Source organism: Musa acuminata, chromosome BXJ1-4, assembly GCF_036884655.1.
Source record: "Musa acuminata AAA Group cultivar baxijiao chromosome BXJ1-4, Cavendish_Baxijiao_AAA, whole genome shotgun sequence".
NCBI lineage: Eukaryota > Viridiplantae > Streptophyta > Magnoliopsida > Zingiberales > Musaceae > Musa > Musa acuminata.
This window is the reverse complement of record NC_088330.1, coordinates 43,124,167-43,142,290: the sequence shown is the minus strand read 5'-3', so window position 1 is coordinate 43,142,290 and position 18,124 is coordinate 43,124,167. Positions and strand designations below refer to the sequence as shown.

At 35.8% G+C, this 18,124-nt stretch overlaps 3 protein-coding genes across 4 annotated transcripts; all 3 read right to left on the bottom strand.

Annotated features, from left to right (window-relative positions):
• Positions 1 to 4: 4 nt before the first annotated feature.
• LOC103983317 (protein SPEAR3-like) lies at positions 5 to 4,861 on the bottom strand. 2 transcript variants are annotated; one of them, XM_065180139.1, is made up of 7 exons: positions 4,723 to 4,861; positions 4,512 to 4,652; positions 2,769 to 3,340; positions 744 to 960; positions 563 to 670; positions 318 to 466; positions 5 to 234 (listed from the first exon to the last, which is right to left on the bottom strand). In XM_065180139.1, the coding sequence occupies exons 3-6, from the start codon at positions 2,801 to 2,803 to the stop codon at positions 335 to 337; spliced, it is 492 nt and encodes a 163-aa protein (XP_065036211.1). In that variant the 5' UTR covers positions 2,804 to 3,340; positions 4,512 to 4,652; positions 4,723 to 4,861; the 3' UTR covers positions 5 to 234; positions 318 to 334. The 2 variants fall into 2 exon arrangements, with proteins under 2 accessions (XP_065036211.1, XP_009398817.2); XM_009400542.3 differs by lacking the exon at positions 4,723 to 4,861 and having other exon boundaries at positions 2,769 to 3,333; positions 4,512 to 4,647.
• On the bottom strand, positions 4,674 to 5,623 carry LOC135671851 (large ribosomal subunit protein eL37z-like). Its single transcript, XM_065180140.1, has 4 exons — positions 5,505 to 5,623; positions 5,270 to 5,405; positions 5,046 to 5,147; positions 4,674 to 4,946 (listed from the first exon to the last, which is right to left on the bottom strand). The coding sequence occupies exons 1-4, from the start codon at positions 5,505 to 5,507 to the stop codon at positions 4,903 to 4,905; spliced, it is 285 nt and encodes a 94-aa protein (XP_065036212.1). The 5' UTR covers positions 5,508 to 5,623; the 3' UTR covers positions 4,674 to 4,902.
• Positions 5,624 to 11,569: 5,946 nt separating this feature from the next.
• Positions 11,570 to 16,519, bottom strand: LOC135671850 (serine/threonine-protein phosphatase PP1 isozyme 6). The gene is made up of 4 exons (XM_065180136.1): positions 16,071 to 16,519; positions 13,516 to 14,075; positions 13,036 to 13,239; positions 11,570 to 11,945 (listed from the first exon to the last, which is right to left on the bottom strand). Exons 1-4 carry the CDS (start codon positions 16,252 to 16,254, stop codon positions 11,931 to 11,933), a joined length of 963 nt encoding a protein of 320 aa, XP_065036208.1. The 5' UTR covers positions 16,255 to 16,519; the 3' UTR covers positions 11,570 to 11,930.
• Between the last annotated feature and the right edge of the window lie 1,605 nt (positions 16,520 to 18,124).

The following is an 18,124-nucleotide window of genomic DNA, read 5'->3' as shown; positions in this document are numbered from 1 at the left end:
GATGTGTGCGGTCTTTAACTGCTTATATTTCACAATGGTTCAACTCAAGATGCAGTTTCTGCAGGTTACAATCAACCATTTGTATCTTTGACATGTATGAAACATCCTATTCCAATCTTTTTTCCTGAGAGAAACAATTTATTCAAACACCGAACCACCCAGAACCTCTCACAGTCACAATCTAAGCTCCAAGTCGAGTTCTTGCAAGGCCTGGTCCTCGTGAAGTCTGTTCATCTGCATTGATCCAGTCCTTTGTGTTATGGAAGATCTTAAAGTAGCAAGATAACAATGAGGTCAGCTAGATATTTAGGCAATACCTTCTGCATGCTTTGTTCTAAGGGAGGCAGTGCTGCAGTAGGTTGCACTGCTTGATGAGAAGAGGAACACCAATTGCATCTTGCTGTGGCACCAGAACTGAATGCACTTTGTTTGATGTCCATTTCTGCTGTGTCTCCAAAGCCTCTATCTGAAGCTCCATAAAGCTCAAAAAAATTAAAACTGGGGAACTACAGCTCTTATTTTACTCCTGTTGATGTAGCATGTTGAGTGAAGCTTGACATACCATGATACTCTGGTGAAGCTCAAACAGTGATGATGATGATGATGATGATGAGGCAGTAGTAGTTGAAGAGGGAGATGATGCATATCGCATCTGTACTCTAGCAATATGCTGCTTGAACACAAGCATCAAGGAACTAAGAATTGGACAGAGAAAAGTAGAGATAATTGTCACCAAGAAATACCTTGTGGAGATCACAGTCAAATTGAGAGAGGCAGGTTGCTATCATTTGATTCTGTAATATGATCTTCTCTAATTGAGCCACACCAGGGCCTCTTTGAGGATGCTTTGGCTTGTCTGAGTTCTTCTTTCTCCTCCTACAGGACCCATATCTCTCACTTCCTAAGACCAGCTTCTGTGTGTAGTTTCTGCTTTCCATCACTTCACCACTCAACACCACCCTATCAAACAACAGAAGTATATATATATATATATATAGAGAGAGAGAGAGAGAGAGAGATAGATAGATAAAGAGAGAGGAGGAGGAGGAGAGAGGGAGGGACATGTAAGGACAATTGTTAAGGACTTTTTTTCTTTTTTCTAAAGTGAGCTGTCCCAAAGGTAATATATTATTGCATTGCTTGACTTGATTTTTGTGAATATCTTGATGTAATATACCTAAATTTCTCTTTCTTTACTAGAAAAGCTCATCATATTCAGCAATAGAAGGACCATGTGTCAAAGATGATCACAACTTTGAGCCCATGAATGCACATAAAATCAAGCTTCACAGGTTTGAGTTGCCAAAGATGATCCTACAGAATTCTTTTTTGTGATTAGGAGACAAACAAATTCCATAATCTCATGGTACTTGTTAGGCAAACACAAGGTGAGATCCTAAGGATCATTTTTAATCTTATTGTGACATATGGAAGTACATTGACTTAACAAGCATATGATTATAGTATCAAGAAGCTGCACTGGCAATTCCACAAACCATTTCAGTGAGAAATATCAATTATATTATCTCTGACCAACAGCACTTATATATATCACACTGCTTTATTTATAGACTAAATGAAGGATTCTACATGTTGAGTCAACCTCAAAACTATTATTTCTACTCAGAATTCCTGTATTACTAAATGCTAAAAACAGATCATCTACAAGATGTCGCATGCATCACCAACCTGAGGATCATCAATACCCTTTTGATAATGGTTCCATCTAAATGCCCAATAAACTACTTCCAAATACAGAATAATGATAGGACAGTGGATACACAAGATAGGGCAGGATGGAGAGGAGACAAGTAATCTCTAATCTAGATTATACCCACATCAAGTCCTAATTAAAGGATTAACAAGAAACTAAAGAAGAAGACAACAGAAGAATCCAAATCTTCTTACAGCTATAAAATAGATTAGAAGCCATATATGCCTGCTGTAAGCAAATTGCAAAGCTAAGTTGACCATAAGAATGCAAAATATAACCTTATTCTTTTATATACAGAATTTGGATAAAACTCAAGTAGCATACTTTTAGCACTAGTGTGAAAATGTACATTTAGGCAGATGACCAAGTTGATACCTCAACAATGTGTAGGTGAGAAATTGTCACCACCAAATGAAGTTGATCCCTTGCTATGAACATGCAATGATTAGAAGTATGTATATAGAATTTATAAACAAAGATGCTATTAAACCAATCTAAAGAAATTGTCTTGGAGAATCTAATTGAAGTGGTGAATTATATTTAAAATGTCATTACAAAATAAGTTATTAGTTTTGAAGCTAGAAGTTGACATGAACCCCAAGCATTCTTCACAACATTTAGAGTTCATGACTGCAGAGGATCCAATAATTGGGACTACAAGTGAACAAATATATTTATTCTATAAAAATAATTAATGTGATTAGAAGATATTGACCAACTTAATTGATGTTGACATCTCAACATCACCACTTATTTTTTAAAAAAATAATAATAGTAATAATAATGTGATTACTTGACTATTCTTGCTTACTTTGAGAGCAATAATCAGCCTCTCTCTCTCACACACACATTTTATAGTAAACAACTGTTCATTAAAATGGTATACAAATGTCCTGAAAACTTAACATGTCCTCTGAACCTAAACAAGAGATAGAGATGGGCCTGATGATGATGAATTATCATTGGAGTCTAATGGTGATTACACAAGAAAAATTGGGTATCTCAACTTCTCTGATTATAGTGTAAGCAGTAAAGAGAAATCCTCTGGGAATACCTTGAACAGTGTCTGGTACCAGCCAGAAGAGACATTTCCAGTCAATGGAGTTCCAGAAACTAGACAGCATGCTTTCTGGGTTTCTGTTGACAAGCATTACTATGAACTCTCCAAGAAATTAGAGCTGATGCATCCATGTTCATATGCTAGATTCACGAGTGCTGACTTTTCATTTCAGCTGATAACACAAAATACTAGTTCTTCATAGTTGCAATATTTCTCGGCAATAATTGTGTTCCAAAATTGACATGATGAACAATATCAGGGCATGAAGCTACCACAGTGCATTAACACTACAAGTTTGGTGCAGTGCCAACACATTTGTGGATCATGCAGCTTACAGAGTTCCTGAGATCCAAGTTTGGTGTTACTCCAATTGACATGGAGAGTGCAGCTGCAGCACTTGTATGCCTTCAGCAATAGGTCCCTTTCATAGCCTTCAGGCTTCTCTCTGATCAGGCTGGTGGAGGCTTTTCCTGGTCCAATGAAGCTTCAATTTTTGGATCGCTGGCAGCAGAAAATGCTGTACTCGTCGCCATTAAATTCATCTCCTCATTAGCTTAACCTGCATCCTAGAATCAAAGTTTAGTTAGTTGATCTGCAATCAATAAGATTTCCATGAATGTAAGGTTGCCTTCTATCTATCAATAAGGCCTCGGGGACTTCTGGCATGAACATTAGCTTCTTTGTTACTCCTGCAGTTATCTTTGTTATTATCATTGTAAGGCTACCTTTCTATCAAAATCCCTACAGTTATCTTTGTGTATTGATTCTGTAGCATGAACATTATCCAATTTGAAAATTGATAACTCTGGATAAAGCCAGGTATAATCCCGAATTAATGATTACTAGATCACCCTTAGAGAACTTTATCCTAGCACATAATGCCTTCAAGATCATCTTTGCTCCACTTTTGACAATGAGAAACAACACGATCTAATATGGTTTGGCAGCTCAAGACACATGATTTGATGAACACATTTCCTTTGACTTATCAAACATTTGTTTACAGGGCTTCTCTGCAAACTAATTACACTGATTTAGGAATTTCAATATCAATCCTGAAGTCCACGATGGTGAGCCTTAAAATCTACTGTATCTAGCTACACACGACAATGGACATTCCAAAAGATAATCTACTAATAAAACTCAAAAAATAGATCTCACATCATCCTTCACAAGTAACAGGAAAAAGATATCTCAGCTACAATCCAAAGACGGATGTTCTAAATTCAATGAAATTAATCAATTTATATTGAGAAAATGCAGCAAATGGCAATCAGTTGTTTACACAATCAATAAAGCTCAGAACACTTGCTTTAACATACGTAATGACGTAGGCATAATGGGATGACTAAGCATTTCCTCAGCAACCATTTTTCAGCAATCTCATCTACATATTGGGGTACCTTAACAAACTATAAAATCTCAAATCTATGCTTTATTCATATGCTAAGCCCACTACCACTTCTGACGCAAAATAAGCTGTTTCTAATACAAATGCGCCCTCTGATACTTTTTCAGGATCCCTAAGCCAAAAGTTCATATTTGAAATTTTCAGACTCATCATCAATGTCACACATCATCAAAGCATCGCCTTGTGCAGGTTCACAATCTTTAGCCAAATTCGGTGGCCTAGTGATACATGAAACATGTGCTTGTTGTTAAGTCTATCATTAAAAGTACCTTCAATACAATTACCAAAGACTGTAAGAAATGTCGATAACAACAGAAGAAGATTACCGACAAAGAAGGAAATGACCCATTCCACAAAAAGAGACCATAAGCTCGTATTTGTCAAAAAGTTCATTGGACTTGTGGATCTGATGACTACGCTACTAAACCCAGCATCCGAAATGCAAAAATTTTACGTCTTGCGGGAGTCTGAAAGTGAAACAATACGTCTGAAGCAACCAGATGATTAATATTACGAAGATGTAGTTCACAGACAAACCTTTAAGTTTAAATCACAAGCTTCGAACCTTTAAATTCAAAACACAAAAATTCCAAATGATTTCCAGAAAAAAAAGCAAACCTACATAATCCATTTCCAACATCCAGAACAATTATCTAACGTTTGCAGTAAAACATAGGATCGTAAAGAAAAAAGTCAACTCCTTCCCACGTATTGCAACTACGCCGCAGCTGCGGGCTTCTTCCTGGGAGCCGCTTGAGTGCCTATGAACAACCAATAGCAAGAAAAACATCAAACGACCTGCAAATGTATCACGGAAGCTGAAAAAAATGACTTTTTTCTAAAGGATCCGGATTGGTGACCTTCGCTGAAGTTGCTCTTGAAGCGACGCGGAACATGGCGGAGGTACCTCATCCTCCCAGTTCCCGTCGTCTTCCTCCGGATCGCCTTCACACTCCAGTTATCTAATCCAGACGAACCAAAAACCGATCATAAGAGATCAAATCCCCGAAACAAGAGAAAAATCCACATAAGCCAAGAGTAACAAGAACAGAAAAAACAAGGATCGAAGGGGTAAACGGATCACATTTGCGGATCCGGCTGGATGGGTAACCGCAGGCTCCACAGCGGCTCTTCTGAAGGTGGAAGCTGCGGCGGCCGCAGCGGACGCAGAGGGTATGGGTCTTGTTCCTCCGCTTCCCGAAGCTGCCGGTTCCCTTCCCCTGCAACCAATGAACAGGGATTCATTCTGGTTATACATCTAGGGATCGAGAGGCAACGACGGACAGAAGAGGAAGAGGAGAAGAGGCAGAGGCGTTTACCATCGGAGCTGCTCTCGGTAAAACCCTAGCCGCGAAGCGAGAGACCGCCGGGATGCCATTTGCTTCGGGATTTCATACGGGGATATCGGGTCAAACCAAGCCTGTGGAGCCCAACGAAGAGGCTCAAGGCGCATTGGTTGGGCCGAGCCGGGCCCATAATAAAGGATGAGTATTTTCTTTACGGCGACCCGTTCTACATTACCAGTCTCGTGTACCTGCCTTAGAAGCAGACTACAGGTGGGTCCCACTCTTCATCGAGATGCGGGAGACAAACGTGCGTCTCGGGTGTCAACCTCGAAGTCTGCGTGAGGTTAAAGTAAGCCATAGATCAAACTTGGTGTTTAGTCACCAGACTTGAATACCCGTTGGGCTTTCCCCTCTCGCCAACCTGCCATAGAAGCAGACTGGAGGCGGGTCCCACTCTTCATTTGTATGTTGGACGCGAGCACGCGCAGCTTCACAACAAAACACAGCAATAATAAGTCCCATCCTAAATCTGTTTGAGGTTAAACAAGCCATGAAAAGCCTCATGTTTATCATCGGTTGTATAGCTCAAACATAATCGATCATTAAAAATATGTAATCATCATTGGATATGCATAACTATACAAATGATTAGATAGTATGATGTAAAGTACTTGTATTATAAATTTTATTATCTAAAAGTCAATGCAAGAGATATGATCTCGGGATAGTGGTCACCTCATAAGAATAAATCATCAATCGCATGATCAAAATTCACATGGACCAAGACATCCATAATGCATATAAATTCATATTCAATGTTATTTAATTTATATTTTTAAAAAAAATATTAATAAAATTATATGTCTTGTGGCTTACTATCTAAATATGATAATTCAATTTGATATAGTCTTAGAATGTGATCATATTTATTATTGATACTAAAAAATATTATATATCGACTCTTGTCAAATACTATCGATGTCATTATGGAGGGTCAATCATTTCAAGAAATAATCGATTCATTTCTCCAATTGTGTAGTTGTATCGTATCATTATAATTTGAATTCGGTAAAGAAAAGTTACACATATATTGATTATAAATAATATTTAATATTAATTATTTATTATGCTAACAATATCTTATTTATATTTTTTTGCATTCGAGTGCGGCTATAATTCGGAGGAAATGTACTAAATTTAAGGAAGTATTGTTGTCCATGTACTTTCACTGTTAATGACATCTAGTGATTACGAACGTAAATGTTCACATTGATTCACATGAAAGTTTGTAATATATTATCATATAAATAATTGAAAAAATTAGTATATATCAACTACAACATGCGGCTAAGATTACGGTGTGTCGACACTTGAACAACAAGCTAGAGAAACCAGAGATTAACCCATCGACCTCTAATACTATAATGAAGATTTACAATCGATGTTAGAGTAAGTTAAAACAATGAAGAACCATGAAGATCCTCTATTTCATGAGGCAAGAGATCCTCCACATCCTTCGTGTTTTATTACCGAGGTAATAGAAAAAGAGGAAGCACATTCCTAACAGAAGGAAGATCACTCTTGATCAAAATTTGATAGAAGGAGTCGGATAACATCGAGCAAGACTACTCAAGAAACTAGAGACACACGATCATCACAATCATCCACTCAACATGTAAAGACAAAGAAGAAGACAGTAGCATCAACCACATTATTGAAAAGAATCGATTCAGGTGATGAGACACCTTCACAATTGCATTCAATAATTCGTTTAATCCAAAGATATGACAATAATGTTGACAATAGTGTCCAATCAATGATGGCGATAATGCTGGGGAGTTGATGGTTTCATTTATATAGTTTGAGGATGATGTATGGATTGAGAAATAGTATTTTACATATGCCACCTAAGATTCAGATCATAAAGCTCAACGAAATACTAGTTAAGTTTATATACAAAAGGGAAAGAGGAAAGTAGTATATGATTTTGAGCCGATGCGATAGAGCTTATACGACAAATATAAAGTGAAGCTCATCTTATTTACAATCGTCGTATTATGGAGAATATTATAACCAACGTCAGTACAATGATAGTTGATTATTCTTCTTTGAGCTGAAGTATGGTGATTGATCATACGATACAAAGCAATAAATCACTGGCGTAGAAGTTCCGGCATTATCCAATCTCTACACCAATACATACCATAATTATAATTATCTCATCAGTGCATTGATACAACAATGATATATGTAATCATCATTGGATATGCATAACTATACAAATGATTAGATAGTATGATGTAAAGTACTTGTATTATAAATTTTATTATCTTAAAGTCAATACAAGAGATATGATCTCGGGATAGTGGTCACCTCATAAGAATAGATCATCAATCGCATGATCAAAATTCACATGGACTAAGACATCCATAATGCATATAAATTCATATTCAGTGTTATTTAATTTATATTTTTTAATATTTTTAAAAAAAATATTAATAAAATTATATGTCTTGTGGCTTACTATCTAAATATGATAATTCAATTTGATATAGTCTTAGAATGTGATCATATTTATTATTGATACTAAAAAATATTATATATCGACTCTTGTCAAATACTATCGATGTCATTATGGAGGGTCAATCATTTCAAGAAATAATCGATTCATTTCTCCAATTGTGTAGTTGTATCGTATCATTATAATTTGAATTCGGTAAAGAAAAGTTACACATATATTGATTATAAATAATATTTAATATTAATTATTTATTATGCTAACAATGTCTTATTTATATTTTTTTGCATTCGAGTGCGGCTATAATTCGGAGGAAATGCACTAAATTTAAGGAAGTATTGTTGTCCATGTACTTTCACTGTTAATGACATCTAGTGATTACGAACGTAAATGTTCACATTGATTCACATGAAAGTTTGTAATATATTATCATATAAATAATTGAAAAATTAGTATATATCAACTACAACATGCGGCTAAGATTACGGTGTGTCGACACTTGAACAACAAGCTAGAGAAACTAGAGATTAACCCATCGACCTCTAATACTATAATGAAGATTTACAATCGATGTTAGAGTAAGTTAAAACAATGAAGAACCATGAAGATCCTCTATTTCATGAGGCAAGAGATCCTCCACATCCTTCGTGTTTTATTACCGAGGTAATAGAAAAAGAGGAAGCACATTCCTAACAGAAGGAAGATCACTCTTGATCAAAATTTGATAGAAGGAGTTGGATAACATCGAGCAAGACTACTCAAGAAACTAGAGACACACGATCATCACAATCATCCACTCAACATGTAAAGACAAAGAAGAAGACAGTAGCATCAACCACATTATTGAAAAGAATCGATTCAGGTGATGAGACACCTTCACAATTGCATTCAATAATTCGTTTAATCCAAAGATATGACAATAATGTTGACAATAGTGTCCAATCAATGATGGCGATAATGCTGGGGAGTTGATGGTTTCATTTATATAGTTTGAGGATGATGTATGGATTGAGAAATAGTATTTTACATATGCCACCTAAGATTCAGATCATAAAGCTCAACGAAATACTAGTTAAGTTTATATACAAAAGGGAAAGAGGAAAGTAGTATATGATTTTGAGCCGATGCGATAGAGCTTATACGACAAATATAAAGTGAAGCTCATCTTATTTACAATCGTCGTATTATGGAGAATATTATAACCAACGTCAGTACAATGATAGTTGATTATTCTTCTTTGAGCTGAAGTATGGTGATTGATCATACGATACAAAGCAATAAATCACTGGCGTAGAAGTTCCGGCATTATCCAATCTCTACACCAATACATACCATAATTATAATTATCTCATCAGTGCATTGATACAACAATGATATATGTAATCATCATTGGATATGCATAACTATACAAATGATTAGATAGTATGATGTAAAGTACTTGTATTATAAATTTTATTATCTTAAAGTCAATACATGAGATATGATCTCGGGATAGTGGTCACCTCATAAGAATAGATCATCAATCGCATGATCAAAATTCACATGGACTAAGACATCCATAATGCATATAAATTCATATTCAGTGTTATTTAATTTATATTTTTTAATATTTTTAAAAAAAATATTAATAAAATTATATGTCTTGTGGCTTACTATCTAAATATGATAATTCAATTTGATATAGTCTTAGAATGTGATCATATTTATTATTGATACTAAAAAATATTATATATCGACTCTTGTCAAATACTATCGATGTCATTATGGAGGGTCAATCATTTCAAGAAATAATCGATTCATTTCTCCAATTGTGTAGTTGTATCGTATCATTATAATTTGAATTCGGTAAAGAAAAGTTACACATATATTGATTATAAATAATATTTAATATTAATTATTTATTATGCTAACAATGTCTTATTTATATTTTTTTGCATTCGAGTGCGGCTATAATTCGGAGGAAATGCACTAAATTTAAGGAAGTATTGTTGTCCATGTACTTTCACTGTTAATGACATCTAGTGATTACGAACGTAAATGTTCACATTGATTCACATGAAAGTTTGTAATATATTATCATATAAATAATTGAAAAATTAGTATATATCAACTACAACATGCGGCTAAGATTACGGTGTGTCGACACTTGAACAACAAGCTAGAGAAACCAGAGATTAACCCATCGACCTCTAATACTATAATGAAGATTTACAATCGATGTTAGAGTAAGTTAAAACAATGAAGAACCATGAAGATCCTCTATTTCATGAGGCAAGAGATCCTCCACATCCTTCGTGTTTTATTACCGAGGTAATAGAAAAAGAGGAAGCACATTCCTAACAGAAGGAAGATCACTCTTGATCAAAATTTGATAGAAGGAGTCGGATAACATCGAGCAAGACTACTCAAGAAACTAGAGACACACGATCATCACAATCATCCACTCAACATGTAAAGACAAAGAAGAAGACAGTAGCATCAACCACATTATTGAAAAGAATCGATTCAGGTGATGAGACACCTTCACAATTGCATTCAATAATTCGTTTAATCCAAAGATATGACAATAATGTTGACAATAGTGTCCAATCAATGATGGCGATGATGCTGGGGAGTTGATGGTTTCATTTATATAGTTTGAGGATGATGTATGGATTGAGAAATAGTATTTTACATATACCACCTAAGATTCAGATCATAAAGCTCAACGAAGTACTAGTTAAGTTTATATACAAAAGGGAAAGAGGAAAGTAGTATATGATTTTGAGCCGATGCGATAGAGCTTATACGACAAATATAAAGTGAAGCTCATCTTATTTACAATCGTCGTATTATGGAGAATATTATAACCAATGTCAGTACAATGATAGTTGATTATTCTTCTTTGAGCTGAAGTATGATGATTGATCATACGATACAAAGCAATAAATCACTGGCGTAGAAGTTCCGGCATTATCCAATCTCTACACCAATACATACCATAATTATAATTATCTCATCAGTGCATTGATACAACAATGATATATGATACATTAGTATATTATGTCATGGGATCAATTTCAGGATTAGTCTGATAAATATATCAAATTCATATATAAATATATAAGATCGATGACCTCCATCATTCTTTTTAATGATAAAATCAGATATAACTATTAATCAATTATTTGATTTATTTGAATCTTAAATTTTAAATTATTTAACAAATAATATAATAATTAAAATTATTTTTATAAATAAAAAATACTTTAAAATATATCATAAAATTACTTCTCAAATCCTTAAAAAATATATACCACTATTCTTTCAAATTTAAATTATTTTTATTAAAATTATATTAAATTTATATCTATTTTTAACTTAAAAACTTTAATCAATTTTTTTTATTTTTTAAAAAATCATAAAACCACTTTCAATCTTTTTTATTTTTCAAACTGCCAGTGCATCTCACCATACATACACATGATATATCGATAAGTACCATACCAATAATTGGTTGGTACATCATTATAAACCAATAAGACAAACCTTGAATCAAAGATTTCTGAAGAAACTTTACTATCCCTAAAGGACATGAAAATTTCGACACATTATAAAATTCCTTCATTCATTTGTGTAATAAACACAGTTTTCGGCAAATGAGCAAGCGTTAAGATTTCAGAGCAAGCATTCAACAATAGATCATGATTAGCAATTTGATGAGTTCTAAGATCGGAGCTAAACAACTAAAAGACTACATAAACTAATATAAGACAGGGCATGACCACAAGGTTATCTTTTGCATTCAGCTTTACAACATTTGGCAGCCAGGCAATGTCAGAACAATCGTGAAAGGTCGCAGATTCTGTCTTTAAACTCCTCCGTGAATGGTAAGCAGTCGTCTCCTCAAGCAAGGTTCCGTATGTCCCAAGAATAGAGCCCACCTCGAATGACCTCATATGTCAACATCTCCCTCCCTGATAAAAACCAGACAATATAATTTCATTTTTGATATATGACAAAAATAAGCATCTAAAAGGTCACAAGTTCTTAAATTCAAACTCAGAACAAGGACTGGATTAAAAAGAACGTTTCCTTCCTGCATGATGACCATTCACATAGCATATTTGGTTCTACTCGACAAACATTAGTACCACGAAAACCAAATGACAAATTTTGAGGCACATTTAATAGATGGCACCGGAGTAACTTTTGAGGCCTTTAGACTATTATTTAATAAGCTCCAACAGAATCAACATTTTGAAAGGTTTTGAAGAAAACATGGTTATGGAGTATGTTCTATGTAAAAATACTAATCCTAGTTCTATGTTAGGAAGATGACATGACAAATAAATTCAGCTTTCAATAGACAAAATGCAAAAGGCACCCACGAATCAAGTTGGAGCAAAAACAAGAATTCCAGATCAGGGCCTGAAACAGATTCCCACAAATTAAACCATAGCGGCAGCAATTAATTGCATGTCAGGCTCCACGCTATTAGTCCAAATATCAGCAACTTCTACCAACCTAGATGATGATCAGAGGACTATGCAGATTTGCTGATTTATATGCTTCATATTCAGGTTACCAAACACATCCATTCACTGTAAACCATTATGTCAGCTTGCATACATCCACCTTAAAATTAAAAAGAAAAAATCCAAAAGGTTAAGAACTCAAAACACCCAACCCATCAGATGATTTGAAAAATAGGAAAACAAATATATCCCTTAAGACAACTAACATATAAAGATCTATAAAGAGAGTGTGTTCAATGCATGAAAATAACATGCCATTATCATCTTTGGTAAAAGCCACTTAACTAGTGACAATTTTTATGCATGAATGATATGGATTTTATGACCAGTGGGAATCCATTATCTACAATTCTATAGATGAAGAAAGAAATGAACAGTGACATGTGAAAGAGAAGAGTCCCAATAATTATTGAGCAATATCTGAAAAAACATGATTGTAACAAAATATCATATTTTTGCAGAATGATCATCCATAATATAGTATGCAGCCATGACTGGTGAAATGCCAATATGTTCTCCAATTTATTACCTTCCTGGGAGGTGTTCCTGGTTTTAACATATTCCCAAATCCCTTTTTCTTATCAGCTGGTTTAAGTATCTGAAACGAACAGGTCAGAGTGCCATCTACACTCATCAAAGCACCAGCATTATCAAATTCCCCACAATAGTTTGGGGCAGAGAATATTGTCACCAGTTGGCGCTTTGCAAAGAATTCATAGCCATCTTCCACAACCTGCCAAAAGATATTAACCATATGCATTACAGTTGGATTGGATTTTTTTCATTCAATAAAGTTTCCAGCAAGCGGATGGTTACTGAAGATCACTGTCCTATGATTCATCTGCTTCGATGTTAGCAATACTACATCGGAATCACATTTCTGGAGATACTAAATTAAGCAAAAGCATAACAAAAGTCTATCCTTTTCCAGTATGCTGTTTGTGTTTGTTTCAACAGCTAGGCAAAATGAATAGCGACCTAAATGAAATTTCAGTGTACCACAGCTAACCTGGTGGGCACGACAGATGAGATCTAGATCATGCTTCTGAAGAAACTCAGCCACCTTGTCAGACCCAAAAGTATAAGAGACACCTCTATCATTTTCTCCCCAACCCTCGATATCTTTGTCAGGGTCTGACCATAGCAAGTCACAAAGGAGACCTTGGTCTGGAATATCCACTGGACGAGCAATATTTCGGATCTGGTCCAAGCTCTTTAGTTCAGGAGATAAACCCCCATGCATACACAGTATCTTGTCATCAACAAGTGCAGCAACCGGAAGGCAGTTAAAACATTCCGTAAAAACTTTCCACAAACGAACATTATATCTCCTCTTGCACTCATCATAGAATCCATATATACGATTAATAGAAGCACATTCATGATTACCCCTTAACAGGAAGAAGTTCTCTGGGTACTTAATCTTGTAAGCAAGGAGTAGGCATATGGTTTCTATGCTCTGCTTACCACGATCAACATAGTCCCCAAGGAACAAATAATTTGCTTGTGGTGGGTATCCACCATATTCAAAAAGGCGAAGAAGATCAGCATATTGGCCATGAATATCTCCTGCAGTCACCAAAGTTAGTATGTTGAGATGGAGTTCTGAATTGGTACAATACAAACAAAAATTTGTGTTCCGCATCCTTATCAGGGAACTATCAATTCTCTAGGAGAGTAACAACGCAAGCACTAGACATGTAGAGAACAGATCAGGATCAGGCTGCAACTTCTTGTGAAATAGCATTTGTCCCAATTACATATTCTTATGAAAATAGCAGCAATAAACACTACAAAAAAATGCAAGGACAAAGAATCCCAATTAATTTCCAACAAGGCACAAAAATCGAGCAGACATCAGCTTTTTGACATCATTAAGGACACACTAATATACCAAGCTTTAGCACCACAGTTTTCAGTAGAGTAACTAAGAAACATAATACTACAATGGATCTATCAAATGATTGCTTGGAATCCAATCCACTCTACAGTCTAATTAAATGTTTAGCCACCACATAATTATTGCAAGTAGACCAAATTTTCTCCATTATATATGAAAAGGAAGCCTGTTAATATAATGCTTACAATCCTCAACACACAATAGCCACTGCTGTATCAGCAGCTCATCAACAATCATCTTATCGTTTTGAGTTCAAAATGATTTGTGCTCCGACTTCTGATGATAAACTTCTAACATTTCACAACCATCGGACAAAATGCCCGCGCATATCAAACCTTTCATTTTAACATGGATGATTACGTACTGACCTCTATGCCAAAGTGACCAATAAAGACTTGTTTGGACTAATTCAATTTTAAAAATAAATTAAGGTCATCACACAAAAAGACATCAAGAGAATCTCAACTGTATTATGCTACATAAGATCCCTTAGGCTCATCTTCTTTAGATCACATGATACCAGACAAGAACCTCAATTAGGAGAACCAGAGGCCAAACAAACTAAGAAAGGAAAGAGAACTCTATAGCCAAGATCACAGAACAATGAAGGGGAAAAAAGGATATGGTTCAGTTGGCTTTTTGTTTATTGTTAACCCTATCCAAAGCCCCTAACTAGATTATAAAAGGTATTTAAACTTGATTGATTCAAAAAGGTTAACACCTTTGGCAACTATCAAGTAGTGATTAGTATCGGTACCAGTATCATTTTCTAAAAACCTGGACTTTGGAATCCATTACATTCATTGCATTATAGAGACCATATAGCGACAGCCCATTAATCTCAAACTGAGAACAATATATAATATCGAAACACGATTGTGTAATACCTAGAAAATCAAGCATTATTAATTATCAGTTTTAACTTGGACCCCAATTCATAGCTAATGCAAAAAAAAGAGAAGCAAATTGTTATGGCCTGTTTGCTCCAAAGTTTGAACATATATGCAAAGAGAAAACAATTTATTCATATTGTTAAAAATGATATCTTACAGGAACTGCTTAGAGAGTAGCAGTAGGTTACCTAGATAAGAACCGATGTCATACTTTGCTAGCATGTCAACGCAGAATAGAAAAAGAGAAAACTACACACATATTAGCTTAGAAACTTCATGTTTATGGCAGGTATGAAGACATGTGGCAACCATTATGACCTAGTTGTAGCAATTGCGATTAGAACTCCAAGATTATCAAACTATTAGCCAGCGACTTCACCAGCGCGCCGAAGTTCCAGACACCATACAGATATCAACGACATGTGTCAAATGAAAGATATAAGAAATCTGACCAGAAGTCTTTCTTCGGCGCCATAAAAAATAAAACAAGTAGGAGCGGGCCGCATGGCAAAGATAACAAGAACAAGCCATTTCAACTACACATTAAGCAAGGATGACAGTCATGGCATCGGAATTCCTACTAAGATTTCGGTTATCAGGACCAATCAATCTTGGTCTCAGCGGATATCAAACCGAAAACGAAAAGACGCTCCAGTTCGAACGCGTAAGAAAGCAGAATAGGCAAAAGAACACATCGTGCCTCCGATGACAGAAGAAAAAGCAAAGGATTCGAAACCACAATAAAAATCAAATCTTGTTTTGCCAATTTACCGCAGATTTTGATGGGGGCCTCGAGCTCCAGCAGAATGGGCTGGCTGACAAAGACCTCCTTCGACGCGACGCAGAGCTGCCGGATCTCCGGGTCCGTCACCTGCGCATTCTTGACCGTCCGCCCGCCTTTGGTCTCCAGAAGTCGCCGTATGATATCATCCAGCACCGTCGCGTCCATCGGCATCGTCCCTACTCCTCCTCCTCCCAAAACCCCTCCCGAACCCTAATTCCCGCCGTCGCCCGAACGATCTATTGCGAAAGAAGAAGGAAGAAGAGGATCGAGAGCTCGCAATCGCTTCAATCCGGGGACAACGAAACCCTATCGGACTCTTGCAAGGTCAGAGGAGGGACTCGAGAAGAAGGGTTGGGTCCAATTAGAGCAAACTTCCCGCCTCTCCCGACCGAGATCGAGAAAAGAGTCGTCTTTGGAGCCCTAAATAACCCCACTCCGTCCCGACGTATAATACATGCCTTTTACATACCCCCTTTCCCCTTGAAACTGTTATAGTCAGGTGTTACGAGCACCTTCGAATCGTGATATATTATGATAACGCTTTAAGGAACGTAAAATTGGAGTTCATATAACGGTATGCACCTCCAAATCGTTATATTCTTCCGTTATCATGAAACAGTCACTTTTAGGCTGTTATATTATAGTATGTGCCACTGTTACAAACACATGACAATATATATATATATATATATAGCTAAAACTCTTAGTTATTTTTATACCTTGATATATTTTTAATTCAAATAAAATAATTTAACATGATATGAGTTTATTAAATGTTAAGAGTTGAATGGCAATTGAAATAATTTAAACTTACAATCAATAAATAATTCATCATGATGTATGAAAATACGTTTTATTATGATGGTCATGTTGTAATGATCATATTGTTTAGTAACAATGTGGAATTGTTGACTAATTATAGGAAGGAATTTTGTTGTTTTGGCATGCCTTCTTCCACCTCTAGAAGATAGGAATACTTTGCAGCCACGCAAAGAAAAGATGTTATATATATGTCTATGTGATATCATATGCTATTAGTGTTGACCATAATTGGAAAGTGTTAGCATCGATTTTGGTGGAGTTGATCTCAATTTGGAATAAAAGTGTGATATAAATAGTTGACTTAAGAAGTCGATCATAGAAGATGTCTAATAAATGAAGCTTCATCCAAATTCATGACGTGACTTGATTAGGATCAAATTGGGTTCGATCGTCCAATCTTAATTTGGATAATTGGTACAATAATAATAGCAACTTACTTTGTTTTGATGAATCACGCAAAGTTTGACCGAAAAAAATCTTTTCTTCTATCATTTGTGTTAGTGCAGCGGATTAAAACTTCGGTTTCAACAAATCTTTAGTACGATAAGAATGGAACTTGAAAAGCTAAACTTGAAAGCGTATTCTTAAAGTTGTGCAGCAAAGGTGATAAGGAACTAAAGCATTAAGAAGGTTTACAGTAACGTAAATAGCAATAATGAAATGCAAACCAGAGATTACATCGATTTTAGAGTAGTTCGGTCAAATGACCTACATCCACTTGCAATGCCCCTCTTCAATGAGGCTCCCACCTTCCACTAGCAAATCTCTTGAAATGGAAGGGCAAATACCCCTCTTACAACATTTTATAAGCAGTTCAACCTCTTACAAATTTTCAGCAAGAAAGAATGAGGAGAACTCTAGCAAATTGAAAACAAGAAAGGCAAAGACTCTTCTAAGACTTTTCTCTCAATCACTTGTTGCACAAAAATTGTCTTCTCAACTGAGACTTGAGGGGTATTTATAGGCCTCAAGAGGATTCAAATTTGGGCTCCAAAAATTTGAATTCTCTTATGTTCCTAGCGGTGCCACCGCCTAGCCCAGGAGGTGTCACCGCCCAGCTCTCGGGTGCTAGGCGGTGCCATCGCCTAGGCCAATTCAGCTCACTAGTTGGGCTCCAAACTTGGCCCAAACCAGTCCGAACTCGGGCCCAATTGGCCCTTACTTGGGTTATAGGATTAACACATAATCCTATCCCTAATTAACGTGCTAACTACGAATT